This window comes from Macaca nemestrina, chromosome 15, assembly GCF_043159975.1.
Source record: "Macaca nemestrina isolate mMacNem1 chromosome 15, mMacNem.hap1, whole genome shotgun sequence".
Taxonomy (NCBI): domain Eukaryota; kingdom Metazoa; phylum Chordata; class Mammalia; order Primates; family Cercopithecidae; genus Macaca; species Macaca nemestrina.
In genome coordinates this window covers 15,791,795-15,805,415 of record NC_092139.1, presented here as the reverse complement: position 1 = coordinate 15,805,415, position 13,621 = coordinate 15,791,795, and the positions used below count along the sequence as shown (strand labels likewise).

General features: G+C 44.9%; 1 protein-coding gene across 2 annotated transcripts in view; it reads left to right on the top strand.

Moving 5' to 3' along the window:
• The window catches only part of LOC105470707 (ARF guanine nucleotide exchange factor 2), a 115,662-nt gene that overhangs the window by 97,938 nt on the left and 4,103 nt on the right, over window positions 1–13,621 (top strand). For both annotated transcript variants that reach the window (XM_011722911.3, XM_011722910.3), the window contains exons 35-38: window positions 3,784–3,914; window positions 5,705–5,873; window positions 9,287–9,425; window positions 13,099–13,216. In XM_011722911.3, the coding sequence (XP_011721213.1) occupies window positions 3,784–3,914; window positions 5,705–5,873; window positions 9,287–9,425; window positions 13,099–13,216 (557 nt within the window). The remainder of the gene's footprint in view (window positions 1–3,783; window positions 3,915–5,704; window positions 5,874–9,286; window positions 9,426–13,098; window positions 13,217–13,621) is intronic.

Genomic DNA, 13,621 nt, shown 5'->3' with positions numbered 1-13,621 from the left:
TGAAGGTTGTTCTGGTCCTTTGAAAGTTGTGTGCCCTATTGTTTGCCTTTATAGCAGTCCCACCCTGTCCTCAACATGCTAGGCTGTAGCTGTTAACATTGAAGCTAACTTCTGAAGCAGCACATTTGACCAAAACAGTGTGCGGTTACCATTTTCTTTAGAAGGAATAAAAGTAGTCACCCTTGAAATTCATTAAAGAGGTACCACGTTGGCACTGGCATGCTGTCTCTCGCTAACTGCTGCAGCCAGCTTCTCTCCAATGCCCAGTGATAGAATGATATCTTTTCCTTTTTCTTTTTCTTTTTTTTTTTTGGAGACAGGGTCATACTCTATCTCCCAAGCTGGAGTACACTGGTGCAGTCATAGCTCATTGCAGCCTTGAACTCCTGGGCTCAAGCAATCCTCCTGCCTCGGTCACCTGAGTAGCTGGGACTATAGGCGTGTGCCACCACACCCGGCTAATTATTTTATTTTTTTAGAGATGGAGTCTCACTTTGTTGCCCAGGCTGGTCTTGAATTCTTGGACTCAAGCCATCCTCCTGCCTTGGCCTCCCAAAGTGTGGGGATTACATGCATGAGCCACCATGCCCAGCCTCTTTTTCTTCAGGAGCTCCAGTTAAAGTAGTTTCTGTGTGGAGGCCAAGTGTACATTTCTTTCAATAAAAGAAGCACTCAGTGCAGCGAGTGTCTACACTCTGAGAAGTACCTAGGACTCAAGCCACCTCCCATTTCCCCAGGGAACAGTGCCTTTACTGCTCCCAGTCTCCCAGTTCAGCCGTAAGCTCAGGCAGACAAAATATTTGCACTATTATCATTTCCTTCTTTTTATTTTTGGTCCAAAATGCTTTAATTGACTTGGCATAAGTTGAATGTACATCTGCTAGAACTCCACTGTATTTAAAAAATAAATAAATAAAACATTCAACATGGAGAATTGTTACATGTTGGGCTGGGCGCGGTGGCTCACACCTGTAATCCCAGCACTCTGGGATGCCAAGGCGTGTGGATCACCTGAGGTCGGGAGTTGGAGACCAGCCTGACCAACATGGAGAAACCCCGTCTCTACTAAAAATACAAAATTAGCCGAGCGTGGTGGCGCATGCCTGTAATCCCAGCTACTCAGGAGGCTGAGGCAGGAGAGTTGCTTCAAACCAGGAGACGGAGGTTGCGGTGAGCCGAGGTCGTGCCATTGCACTCCAGCCTGGGCAACTAGAGCGGAACTCTGTCTCAAAAAAAAGAATTGTTACATGTTTTTATAATTTCACAACTGGCCAGATACAGTGGCTGACACCTATGATCCCAGCACTTTGGGAGACCAAGACCAATGGATTGCTTGAGCCCAGGATTTCAAGACCAGCCTGGCCAACATAGTGAGATGCCATCTCTATGACAACATGGTGAGATGCCATCTCTATGACAAAAAAAAAAATTTTTTTTTAATGAAATGAAAAAATAATTTCATAGCCACTTTTAAAAACTTGAAGATGACTCAACCTCCTTGTTTTCTATCATTGAAATATTTAATGTTTTCAACATTCTGATTTTATAACAATAAGTTGGGAAAGGAAATCTCTGCTGTTCCTATAGTCAAACCAGTGAACACTTACGATGTATTTGACATGGGCCACCCTTGGGCCATCAGGGATTGAGAACACAAAGAGAATGTTAGTTAGTCTACTCAGTAAGCAGAAATCACACTGCTAATTTGAACAGGGAAAATTCAATATAAAGCATTGTTGGGGCTGGGCGTGGTGGCTCACACCTGCAATCCTAACACTTTGGGAGGCTGAGGCAGGCAGATCATGAGGTCAGTAGTTCAAGACCAGCCTGGCCAACATAGTGAAACCCCATCTCTACTAAAAGTACAAAAAAAGTTAGCTGGATGTGGGCCAGGCGCGGTGGCTCACGCCTGTAATCCTAGCACTTTGGGAGGCTGAGGTGGGTGGATCATGAGGTCATGAGATCCAGACCATCCTGGCTAAGACGGTGAAACCCCGTCTCTACTAAAAATACAAAAAAATTAACCGGGTGTGGTGGTGGGCGCCTGTAGTCCCAACTACTCGGGAGGCTGAGGCAGGACAATGGTGTGAACCCAGCAGGTGGAGCTTGCAATGAGCTGAGATTGCGCCACTGCACTCCAGCCTGGGCGACAGAGTGAGACTCCCTCTCAAAAGAAAAAAAAATATATTAGCCAGGTGTGGTGGCAGGCGCCTGTAGTCCCAGCTACTTGGGAGGCTGAGGCAGGAGAATCACTTGAAACTGGAGGAGCCAAGATTGTGCCACTGCACTCTCACTGGGCGACACAGCGAGACTCTGTCTCAAAAAAAAAAAAAAAAAAAAAAAAAAAAGAATTGTAGGCCAGGCACAGTGGCTCACGCCTATAATCCCAGCACTTTGGGAGGCCGAGGCAGGCAGATTACCTGAGGTCAGGAGTTTGAGACCAGCCTGGCTAAGATGGCGAAACCCCTTCTCTACTAAAATTACAAAAAACTAGCTGACACAGTGGCACGCATCTGTAATCCCAGCTACTAGCTACTCAGGAGGCTGAGGCAGGAGAATCGCTTGAACACAGGAGGCAGAGGTTGCAGTAAGCCGAGATCATGCTACTGCATTCCAGCCTGGGTTGACAGAGCGAGACTCCGTCTCAAAAAAAAAAAAAAAAAAAGAATTGATAACTATTCAAAAGTTGTTAACCACTAAAAGGAACAAAAGACCACTCTTACTCTTAAGGGATACAGAAGTAGAAAATGCAGAAAGCAGCAAACCTAGCACTTTGGGAGGCCGAGGCAGGCAGACCGCTTGATGTTGTGGCGCAGGAGTTCAAGACCAGCCTGGGCAACATGAGGAAATCCCATCTGTATTTAAAAGGCTTCTGGCCTCTTCAGAGAGGCTGGCTATTGCAGGAACCTGAAACTTCCTATGGTTAGGGCATAGTCCAATGGTGGTCTTTAGGAGTAGCCCACTGGGTAGCAGAGAAACTTGCTGGAGGACACAGAACCTGCATAGCTCACTTTCTTCAGGTCTTTGCTCATCACATTTTCTTTTCTTTTTTTTTTTTTTTTTTGAGAGAGAGTCTTGCTCTGTCGCCCAGGCTGGAGTGCAGTAGCGAGATCTCGGCTCGCTGCAAGCTCTGCCTCCCGGGTTCACACCATTCTCCTGCCTCAGCCTCTCGAGTGGTTGGGACTACAGGCACCTGCCACCACGCGTGGCTAATTTTTTTGTATTTTTAGTAAAGACGGGGTTTCACCATGTTATCCAGGATGGTCTTGATCTCCTGACCTTGTGATCTGCCTGCCTCATCCTCCCAAAGTGCTGAGATTACAGGCGTGAGCAACCATGCCCAGCCTCGGATATCACATTTTCATAGAGATTTTCCTGACTAGTTTGCTTAAACTTGCAATCCTACCCTGACACTTTATATCCCTGTCTCTACCTATCATCAATATTTGACATACAATATCTTATCCTTAAAATATTTCATTTATTGTCTGTCAACACCATGGGAGCAGAGATTTTTTTTGTCCAGTTTATTCATTGCTGTGCCACAACATTAAGAATTGTGCCTTGACTGGGTGCACTGGCTCATGCTGTAATCCCAGCACTTCGGGAGGCTGCAGTGGGAGGATCACTTGAAGCCAGGAGTTCAAGAACAGCCTGGACAACATAGTGAGACCCCATGTCTTAAAAAAATAAATCCCTCCTTGTACGTAGTAGGAGCTCAGTGGATATTTCTTCAATATTGGCTGAATCATTATTAGGGTTAATCTTTATCATCTAACATAGATCAGAAACTGTTTGCCAGCCTCCTCATCAAGTGTGTGGTGCAGTTGGAATTGATACAGACCATTGACAACATTGTGTTCTACCCTGCAACGAGCAAAAAGGAGGATGCAGAGCACATGGTTGCGGCCCAGGTAAGAACAGGAGGCCTTGGGAAGAGCATCCCTGTCCATAGGAAGGTTGCTTTGATGTAGTGTTGTGCAGGAGCCAGCTCATACTGGCTTTCCAGAGCCCGTTATGCTCATCTCTTTCCAACCTCACATTCAGTGATGGCATGTTGATGCTTAAAATTGGCCTTAATGGGAGTTATTTACATCAGAAAAAAACAGCAAAGACTAAACATCAGGGCTTCATTTTTTTTAAGTATATACCCCATACCCCAGAGAGTGGGTGTATCAACATACCACTGCTCAGATGCCACCTCACTAGTGTTAGTTATCACAGAAACTAGTCCCCATAATTGATACAGGGTTTAATCACAAATAAGTGAGAAGGAAAAATATATATAAAGATCCCAGTTTTTCCTTCAAAAATTTCATTTTTTGTTTTGTATATGCAACTTTCTACATATGAGATTCTTCTTTTGTTGTTGTTGTTGTTGTTTTGTTTTTTTGGTGAGACAAAGTCTCACTCTGTCACCCAGGCTGGAGTGCAGTGGTGCAATCACAGGTCACTGGGGCTTCAACCTCCCAGGCTCAGGTGATTCTGCCATCTCAGCCTCTTAAGTAGCTGGGACTACAGGCACATGCTGCCATGCCTAGTTAATTTTTTACATTTTTTTTGTAGAGATGGGGTTTTGCCATGTTGCCCAGCCTGGTCTCAAACTCTTGGACTCAAGTGATCTGCCCACCTCAGCCTCCCAAAGTGTTGGGATTGCAGGCATGCACCACCATGCCCAGCCTACATATCAGATTCTTGAAAACATAGAGAATTGAGTGTCCAAAAGTTGGACAGTAATCCTACACCATGGGTTACAAATGTCAGTGCTTCAGGGGCTAGCAGATCCCGTGAGAGTGAGTGAGTAAGTAAAGCGAGTGAGGCAGGCTGGGTAGGGACTGCGGTAAACCAGAAATCTCTAACTCAGTCAAAGCCCCTGCCACCTCTCAGCTGTAGCACCCAGTTACCATCCAAGTGGGTTAAGCTGTGACAGTTTCTAGTGTTTCAACAGTAGCCAAAATCAAGATTTTTTTTCATAGAGGAAGTCATGTTTTAAATAGTAGCAAAAAATAATGTAAATTTTATTACTGCTGGAAATAAACAGCAGTGAGTGTCCTTTTTGATTTTTAAATTTTAGTCAACTTGTTCAATAAAGTTTCCTAGCATTTCATACATGTTTCAAAAATGCATTCCTGGGCCGGGCACGGTGGCTCACACTTGTAATCCCACCACTTTGGGAGGCCGATGCAGGCAGATCACAAGGTTGAGTTTGAGATCAGTCTGACCAACATGGTGAAACCCCATCTCTACTAAAAATACAAAAATTAGCCGGGCGTGGGAGCAGGCACCTGTAATCCCAGCTACTCAGGAGGCTGAAGCAGGAGAATCACTTGAACCCAGGAGGCAGAGGTTGCAGTGAGCCAAGATTGAGCCACTGCACTCCAGCCTGGGTGGCAGAGAGAGACTGTCTCCAAAAAAGCATTCCTGTAATGAAATAATTGGAGACACACACACTCCTGTTTATGCAATGGAGGCAGCACTGATGAAACTTTGGCCAGCCAAACCTGGCATCATGGAACAGCTCAGTGTGTTCCTTCACCAGCCCGTGAGCAGAGTCTAAATGGAAATGTTTCAGGGTGTTGGGGAATAAAGTGTGTCTTATAGAGAGGATGACTTTGGGAGAGGATGACTGCCATTGTCTGCAATCACAATGCCAGAGCATTCCATCTTCTTCACTAGCTCTTCTATCCTCTGTCCTGTCCTCTAGCAAGACACGCTGGATGCAGATATCCACATAGAGACGGAGGATCAGGGCATGTATAAGTACATGTCTTCCCAGCACCTCTTCAAGCTGTTGGACTGTTTGCAGGAATCCCATTCATTCTCAAAGGCCTTCAACTCCAATTATGAGCAGCGGACTGTCCTGTGGCGAGCAGGTAAGGCCACACAGCAGATAAAATAGATGGCCACACTGGTCACCATACCAAAACATCATAGTGTTTGGAAAATGCGCAAAATTTTAAACATAGCTATAATAACTTAACAGATATTTTCATGCTTGAGGGAGAGAGAAGGGAAATATTGGATAGGTTTCATCCCAGTACATGGTAGATTCTCAGTACGTATTTGATGAAAAGACAAATTGAGGCCGGGTGCGGTGGTTCACGCCTGTAATACCAACACTTTGGGAGGCTGAGGCAGGCAGATCACTTGAGGCCAGGAGTTCAAGACCAGCCTGGCCAACATGGCGAAACCCCATCTCTACTAAAAATATAAAAATTAGCCAGGCATGGTGGTGCATACCCGTAATCCCAGTTACTTGGGAGGCTGAGGCAGGAGAATCGCTTGTACCCGGGAGGCAGAAGTTGCAGTGAGCCAATATTACGCCACTGCACTCCAGCCTGGGCAACAGAGCAAGAGTCCATCTCAAAAAAAAAAAAAAAGACAAATTGAAAGTTGGAGAATTGGATTTAACAAGTCAAGAAATTTTATGACTGGGTGTGGTGGCTCACGCCTATAATCCCAGCACTCTGGGAGGCTGAGGCAGGCGGATCACTTGAGCCCAGGAGTTCAAGACCAGCCTGGGCAACATAGCAAAACCCCATCTCTACCCAAAAAAAGTATATGAAAATTAGCTGGGCATTGTGGTGCATACCATACTCAGGAGGCTGAGGTGGGAGGATCACTTGAGCCCAGGAGATGGAGGTTGCAGTGAGCCAAGATTGCACACTGCACTGCAGCCTGGGCAGCAGGGGGAGACCCTGTCTCAAGGAAAAAAAAAAATTTACATTAAATTAAAAGTTAAATATGACATAAAAAATGTGGTAGTCTAAGAAAAACAGAAACCATTCATCAATTTTCCAAGCCTTTTAGGGGTTTATTCACTTTCCTACCTCCAAAAGTAAATACATAAACCCTGGAAGTAAATAATATTTTTTTCCGGGGTATTGGTGGGATTCTCATTATTTTGAACTTTGCATACAAGTGATACTTTATATAATTTTTGTATTGTTACCATTACTTTTTGTTGTTGTTGTTGTTGAGACAGAGTCTTACTCTGTTGCTCAGGCTGGAGTGCAGTGGTGCAATCTCGGCTCACTGCAGTCTGTACCTCCCAGGTTCAAGCAATTCTCATGCCCCAGCCTTCCAAGTAGTTGGGTTTACAGGCACATGCCACCATGCCCAGCTAATTTTTATATTTTTAGTAGAAACAGGGTTTCAGCATGTTGGCCTGGCTGGTCTTGAACTCCTGACCTCAAGTAATCCACCCATCTCAGCCTCCCAGAATTCTAGGATTACAGGCGTGAGCTACTGCACCTGGCCTGGTTACCATTACTTTTTGTCCCCAAATATTTATTTTAACCCACAATTAAAGAATGTCATTTTTCTCTACAGCCTTAAAATATCCAGCTGTTTTATGTCTTTGCCTATAATAAGGTTTTGCTGGTGAGGGTGGTTTGCATATCTCTAAAGCTGATTGGTACTACTTTGTTTTTAAGAATGTGTTTTTATTTTTTTGTTTATTTATATTTTTTTAGGGGGGAGATGGAGTCTCACTCTGTCACCAGGCTGGAGTGCAGTGGCGCGATCTTGGCTCACTACAACCTCTGCCTCCTGGGTTCAAGCAGTTCTCCTGCCCCAACCTCCCGAGTAGCTGGAACTACAGGCACGTGCTACCATGCCCAACTAATTTTTGTATTTTTAGTAGAGATGGGGTTTCACCATGTTGGCCAACATGGTCTCGCTCTCTTGACCTCGTGATCCACCCGCCTCGGCCTCCCAAAGTGCTGAGATTACAGGCGTGAGCCGCCATGCCCAGCCTAGAATTCTTAAGAGCTGTTACATTTGAGAAGCCAAAACCAATGGCTTCACCAGCCAATAAGCAAAGTCTAAATGGAGAGCAGGCCAGGCAAGGTGGTTCATACCTGTAATCCCAGCACTTTGGAAGGCTGAGGTGGGTGGATCACTTGAGGTCAGGGGTTTGAGACAACATGGCGAAACCTCGTCTCTACAAAAAAACACAAAAATTAGTGAGGCATGGTGGCGTGCACTTGTAGTCCCAGCTAGGCAGGAGGCTGAGGCAGGAGGGTAACTTGAGCCTGGGAGGTCGAGGTTGCAATGAGCCTAGATTGTGTGCTGCACTCCAGCCTGGGTGACAGAGTGAGACTCTGTCTCAAAATAAAATAAAATACCAATAAATAAATGGAGAACAGTACAGGGCATTGAAAAATGAAGTTCTAGGCCGGGCACGGTGGCTCAAGCCTGTAATCCCAGCACTTTGGGAGGCCGAGACGGGTGGATCACGAGGTCAGGAGATTGAGACCATCCTGGCTAACACAGTGAAACCCCCTCTCTACTAAAAAATACAAAAAACTAGCTGGGCGAGGTGGTGGGCGCCTGTAGTCCCAGCTACTTGGGAGGCTGAGGCAGGAGAATGGCGTAAACCTGGGAGGCAGAGCTTGCAGTGAGCTGAGATCCGGCCACTGCACTCCAGCCTGGGTGACAGAGCGAGACTCCATCTCAAAAAAAAAAAAAAAAAAAAAAGAGAAATGAAGTTCTTATACAGAGGATGACTTTTGGAGAGTCGTAACTGCCTTCATTTGGTATCACAATCGATCTGTATTAAGAATATATATAAAATGTTTCAGGCCAGGCTCAGTGGCTCATTTCTGTAATCCCATCCCTTTGGAAAGCTAAGACAGGAAGATTGCTTGAGTCCAGGAATTTGAAACCAGCCAGGGCTACATAGTAAAACCCTGTCTGTATAAACTCTAAAAAATTGGCTGGGCGTGGTGGCTCACGTAATCCCAGCACTTTGGGAGGCCAAGGCAGGCAGATCACCTGAGGTCAGGAATTTGAGACCAGCCTGACCAACATGGAGAACCCTGTCTCTACTAAAAATACAAAAATTAGCCCGGTGTGGTGGTGGGTGCCTGTAATCCCAGCTAATCAGGAGGCTGAGGCAGGAGAATCGCTTGAACCTGGGAGGCGGAGGTTGTGGTGAGCTGAGATCGCGCCATTGCACTGCAGCCTGGGCAACAAGAGTGAAACTCCATTAAATAAATAAATAAATAAATAAGCCAGGCATGGTGGCACACATCTATGGTCCTGGCTACTCAGGAGGCTGAGGCAGGAGGATCATTGAGCCCAAGAATTGGAGGCTGCAGTGAGCTATGATCATGCCACTGCACTCCAGCCAAGGTGACAGAGCGAGACGGTGTCAAGAAAAGAAAAAAAAAAAAAAACAGATGTTTCAATATTTCATGAAGTAACTAGATTTCTAGTTCATACACAGTTATCAGCATTATCTTAGAAATGTGCACTAATTATATGAATGTCTGATCTCTAGGTTTTAAGGGCAAGTCTAAACCCAATCTTCTAAAACAAGAAACCAGCAGCCTGGCCTGTTGTTTGAGGATCCTGTTTCGAATGTATGTTGATGAGAACCGCAGGGATTCCTGGGAAGAAATACAGCAGAGACTTTTAACGTAAGAAAAATAGTTTCTGATTAGATTTCTATCTGCCATATACAAAATGTGTCACAGCAATACTGTGGATTGAAAAGAGTGGGAGAAAAATATATGCTGACACTCTGACAAATTATTTTCCTTTTTATTTTTTCTATTTGGTGACTCTCCCACTTCACTTTTAATGCCCTGAAGAGGGCAGAGCCTTATCTGTTTCACTGATAAGTCCTTGCTTGAGCCCAGGAGTTGAAGGGTGCTGGGAGCTACGCATAGAAACATGGACAGTGAAAACTGCTCCTAGCAGTGAGCAGGCTAGATGGAAGTCCTGACTCTGGCTGGAGCCTTGTGGTCTTAGGCAGGTTACTATCCCTCTTGGGACCAGGTCCTCTTTAGAACTGTTGTCAGCAATAACATCCCATCATTCCGTCTTTCCAAGAAGAATGTAATTTAAATCATATAACTAGGATGTGCCTACAAAATTATCCAGAAATGCACCAATGGGGAGAGAGTAGAATACTGATGAGGAAGCCCCAGCCAGAAAAGTAGGTCTTTGCCAACCAGCTTCCTGGGCATCAGCAGGATTCTGATGCCTGAGCTTTCTTTTTCTCCTGCAACGTTTAAAAACAGTAACACACAGTGCTGGCAAATGTGTGGTGAGAATGCACTCTCCTGCATAGCTCGTTGGAGTGTACAATGGCATGATCTTTCTGGAAAGTAGGTGGGATACCAGGAGCCCTAAAGTGTTCATTCTCTGTGACTCAGTCATTCCACTGTTACAGAATCTGCTTCAGAAAATATTTTAGAAATAGGAACCAGGAATAACACACAGAATATTCACTGAAGATTTATCAGGAGAAAAAATTTTAAGCAGCTCAACTAAGTTATGATATGTCCTAAATTACGATATTATGAAATATCCCCATTAAAAGTGAATTTTTTTTTTTGAGATGGAGTCTCGCTCTGTTGCCCAGGCTGGAGTGCAGTGGCACAGTCTTGGCTTACTGCAACCTCCGCCTCCTGGTTTCAAGCAATTCTCCTGCCCCAGCCTCCTGAGTAGCTGGAACTGCAGGCATGCACCACCACACCCAGCTAATTTTTATATTTGTAGTAGAGACGGGGTTTCACCATGTTGGCCAGGATGGTCTCACTCTCTTGACCTCGTGATCCACCCACCTCGGCCTCCCAAAGTGCTGGGATTACAGGCATGAACCACCGTGCCCGGCCTAAAAGTGAATTTTTTTTTTTTTTTTTTTTGAGATGGAGTCTCGCTCTGTCACCCAGGCTGGAGTGCAATGGTGTGATCTTGGCTCACTGCAACCTCCGTCTCCCAGGTACAAGCGATTCTTCTGCTTCAGCCTCCCGAGTAGCTGGGACTACAGGCGTGCACCATCACACCTGGCTAATTTTTGTATTTTTAGTAGAGACGAAGTTTCACCATATTGGCCAGGCTGGTCTTGAACTCCTGACCTCGTGATCCCCCCACCTTGGCCTCCCAAAGTGCAGGGATTACAGGTGTGAGCCACTGCGCCTGGCCTAAAAGTGAAATTTTTAAGAAATAATTTTACTTAATGTGTGAACTTGTTCATAATACAATAAATTTTACTCCCAAAAAGAAGCTGCAAAAGTGTTTTTACTCGCAATTTTCAGGAACTGGGGCGTTTTACTTGTTTTTTAGAGTCAGGGTCTCGCTATGTTGCCCAGGCTGGTCTTGAACTCCTGGGCTTATGAGCTCTTCCTGCCTCAGCCTCCTGAGTAGCTGGGACTACAGGTGAGCAATTTTTCTTTTGAAATCTTAGCAAAAAAAAAAAAAAACTGGAAGGAAATCTGCCAAAATATTGTCATATATCCCTTAGAATGATGTAACTTTTTTCTTCTTTATAATTTCTTCCTTTTTTTTTTTTTTTTTTTTTTTTGAGACGGAGTCTCGCTCTGTCGCCCAGGCTGGAGTGCAGTGGCCGGATCTCAGCTCACTGCAAGCTCCGCCTCCCGGGTTTACACCATTCTCCTGACTCAGCCTCCCGAGTAGCTGGGACTACAGGCGCCCGCCACCTCGCCCGGCTAGTTTTTTGTATTTTTAGTAGAGACGGGTTTTCACCATGTTAGCCAGGATGGTCTCGATCTCCTGACCTTGTGATCCACCCGTCTCGGCCTCCCAAAGTGCTGGGATTACAGGCTTGAGCCACCGCGCCCGGCCTTCTTCTTTTATAATTTTTTACACTTATCAGTTACCTTACAATGAGAATAAATAACAAGTCATATAGTGAAAAGAGAATTAATTAACTAAAGGAGGCACTAATGGCTTATTTCAACTTAAGCCCAAAAGAGAAATACCTACAGTCTTATAAAGTTTCTGTAAAGGAGATATGTAAGGCCAGGCGCGGTGGCTCACTCCTGTAATCTCAGCACTTTGGGAGGCCAAGCCAGGCGGATCACAAGGTCAGGAGTTTCAGACCAGCCTGGCCAACATGGCCCTGTCTCTACTAAAATTACAAAAATTAGCCAGGCGTAGTGGCGGGTGCCTGTAATCCCAGCTACTCGGGAGGCTGAGACAGGAGAATCACTTGAACCTAGCAGGCGGAGGTTGCAAAGAGCCAAGATTGTGCCATTGCACTCCAGCCTGGGCAACAAGAGCAAGACTCTGTCTCAAAATAAAAAAAAGAGATATGTAAATGTCAAGTTTTTGGCATAACATGATTTAAAAAAAAAAAAAAAAGCAATTAAATGTGATTGTGAGGAGAGAAAGGCAGTTATATAATTGTGAGTAATAAGCTCCTATGCTACAGACGTTGATTGAGCTCAGCCCTAGGCATGTGCCAGGACTGAGCCAAGTTATCACTTAACATATTTATTTCATGTAATCCTCACAACATTCCCTTGAGTTTGAACTCTTTTTTTTTTTTTTTTGAGACAGTCTCACTCTGTCGCCCAGGGTGGAGTACAGTGGTATGATCTCAATTTACTGCAACCTCCAACTCCCGAGTTCAAGTGATTCTCGTGCCTCAGCCATCTGAGTAGCTGGGATTACAGATATGCACCACCACTCCCAACTAATTTTTCTATTTTTAGTAGAGATGGGGTTTTGCTACATTGGCCAGACTGGTCTCGAACTCCTGGCTTCAAGTGATCTGCCTGCGTTGGCCTCCCAGAGTACTGGGATTATAGGCATGAGCCACTGCACCTGGCCAATTTTTTATCTCCATTTTATAGCTGAAGAAACTAAGGCTCAGTGATTTGCCCCAGATAGCACAGCCAGAGTGGGTGCTCAATGGTTACTGCAGTGGCTGAGCTCAGAGGCTCAAGCTTACATCTATAATCCCAGCACTTTGGGACATCAAGGCAGGCAGATTGCTCAGCCCAGGAGTTCAAGACCATCCTGAGCAACATGGTGAAACCCCATCTCTCCTAAAAATCAAAAAAGCCAGGAGTGGTGGCGCAAGCATGTAGTCTTAGCTGCTTGGGAGGCCGAGGTAGGAGGATCAGCTTGAGCCCGAGGAGGTCAAGGCTACAGTGAATCATGGTCACACCACTGCACTCCAGCTTGGGTGGCAGAGCAAGACCCTGTCTCAAAAAAAAAAAGTAATTAAAAAAACATGTTAAAAGAATTTAAAAAATAGCACAAGAATGAATAGTTCTCCCCTGAATGTGAGATGTTAATCAATTGTTTGATATGCCCTCACCTCTCTAATTCTTCTAGTGTTTGCAGTGAAGCTCTTGCCTATTTCATCACCGTGAATTCTGAAAGCCATCGGGAGGCCTGGACAAGTCTCCTGTTGTTACTTCTAACCAAAACTCTCAAAATAAATGATGAAAAGGTATGAACAAGTAAACTCTGACATTTCCACTAGGACATAAAGTTTGGGTTGGCTTTTCATTCAAGAGTTTGCAGTAACTGTTTTCTCAGTTCTCCCAAGGATGGTTACATGACTAGCACCATTCTAGATGCATTGGAGAGAAATTAATTCATTACAGAAAATGGGTGCCACAGGATATTAGGGCTTTTTCCCTGGAAGAACCCTAGTTGAAAAGGCTGAAATTTAGACCTCATGTGTTGCTGTTAGGAATGGTATGGTGATTTTCAGTGCAGGAAGAGGGTTAAGATTGTGAAGTACTGGTTTTGACCTAGGAACCTGCTTTACAAAATAAAAGAGCTGTTGACTTTTGGCAACAAGACTATCCAAATTTAATTAAAGTTAAATATAACTGAAAGAAGCTTTAAT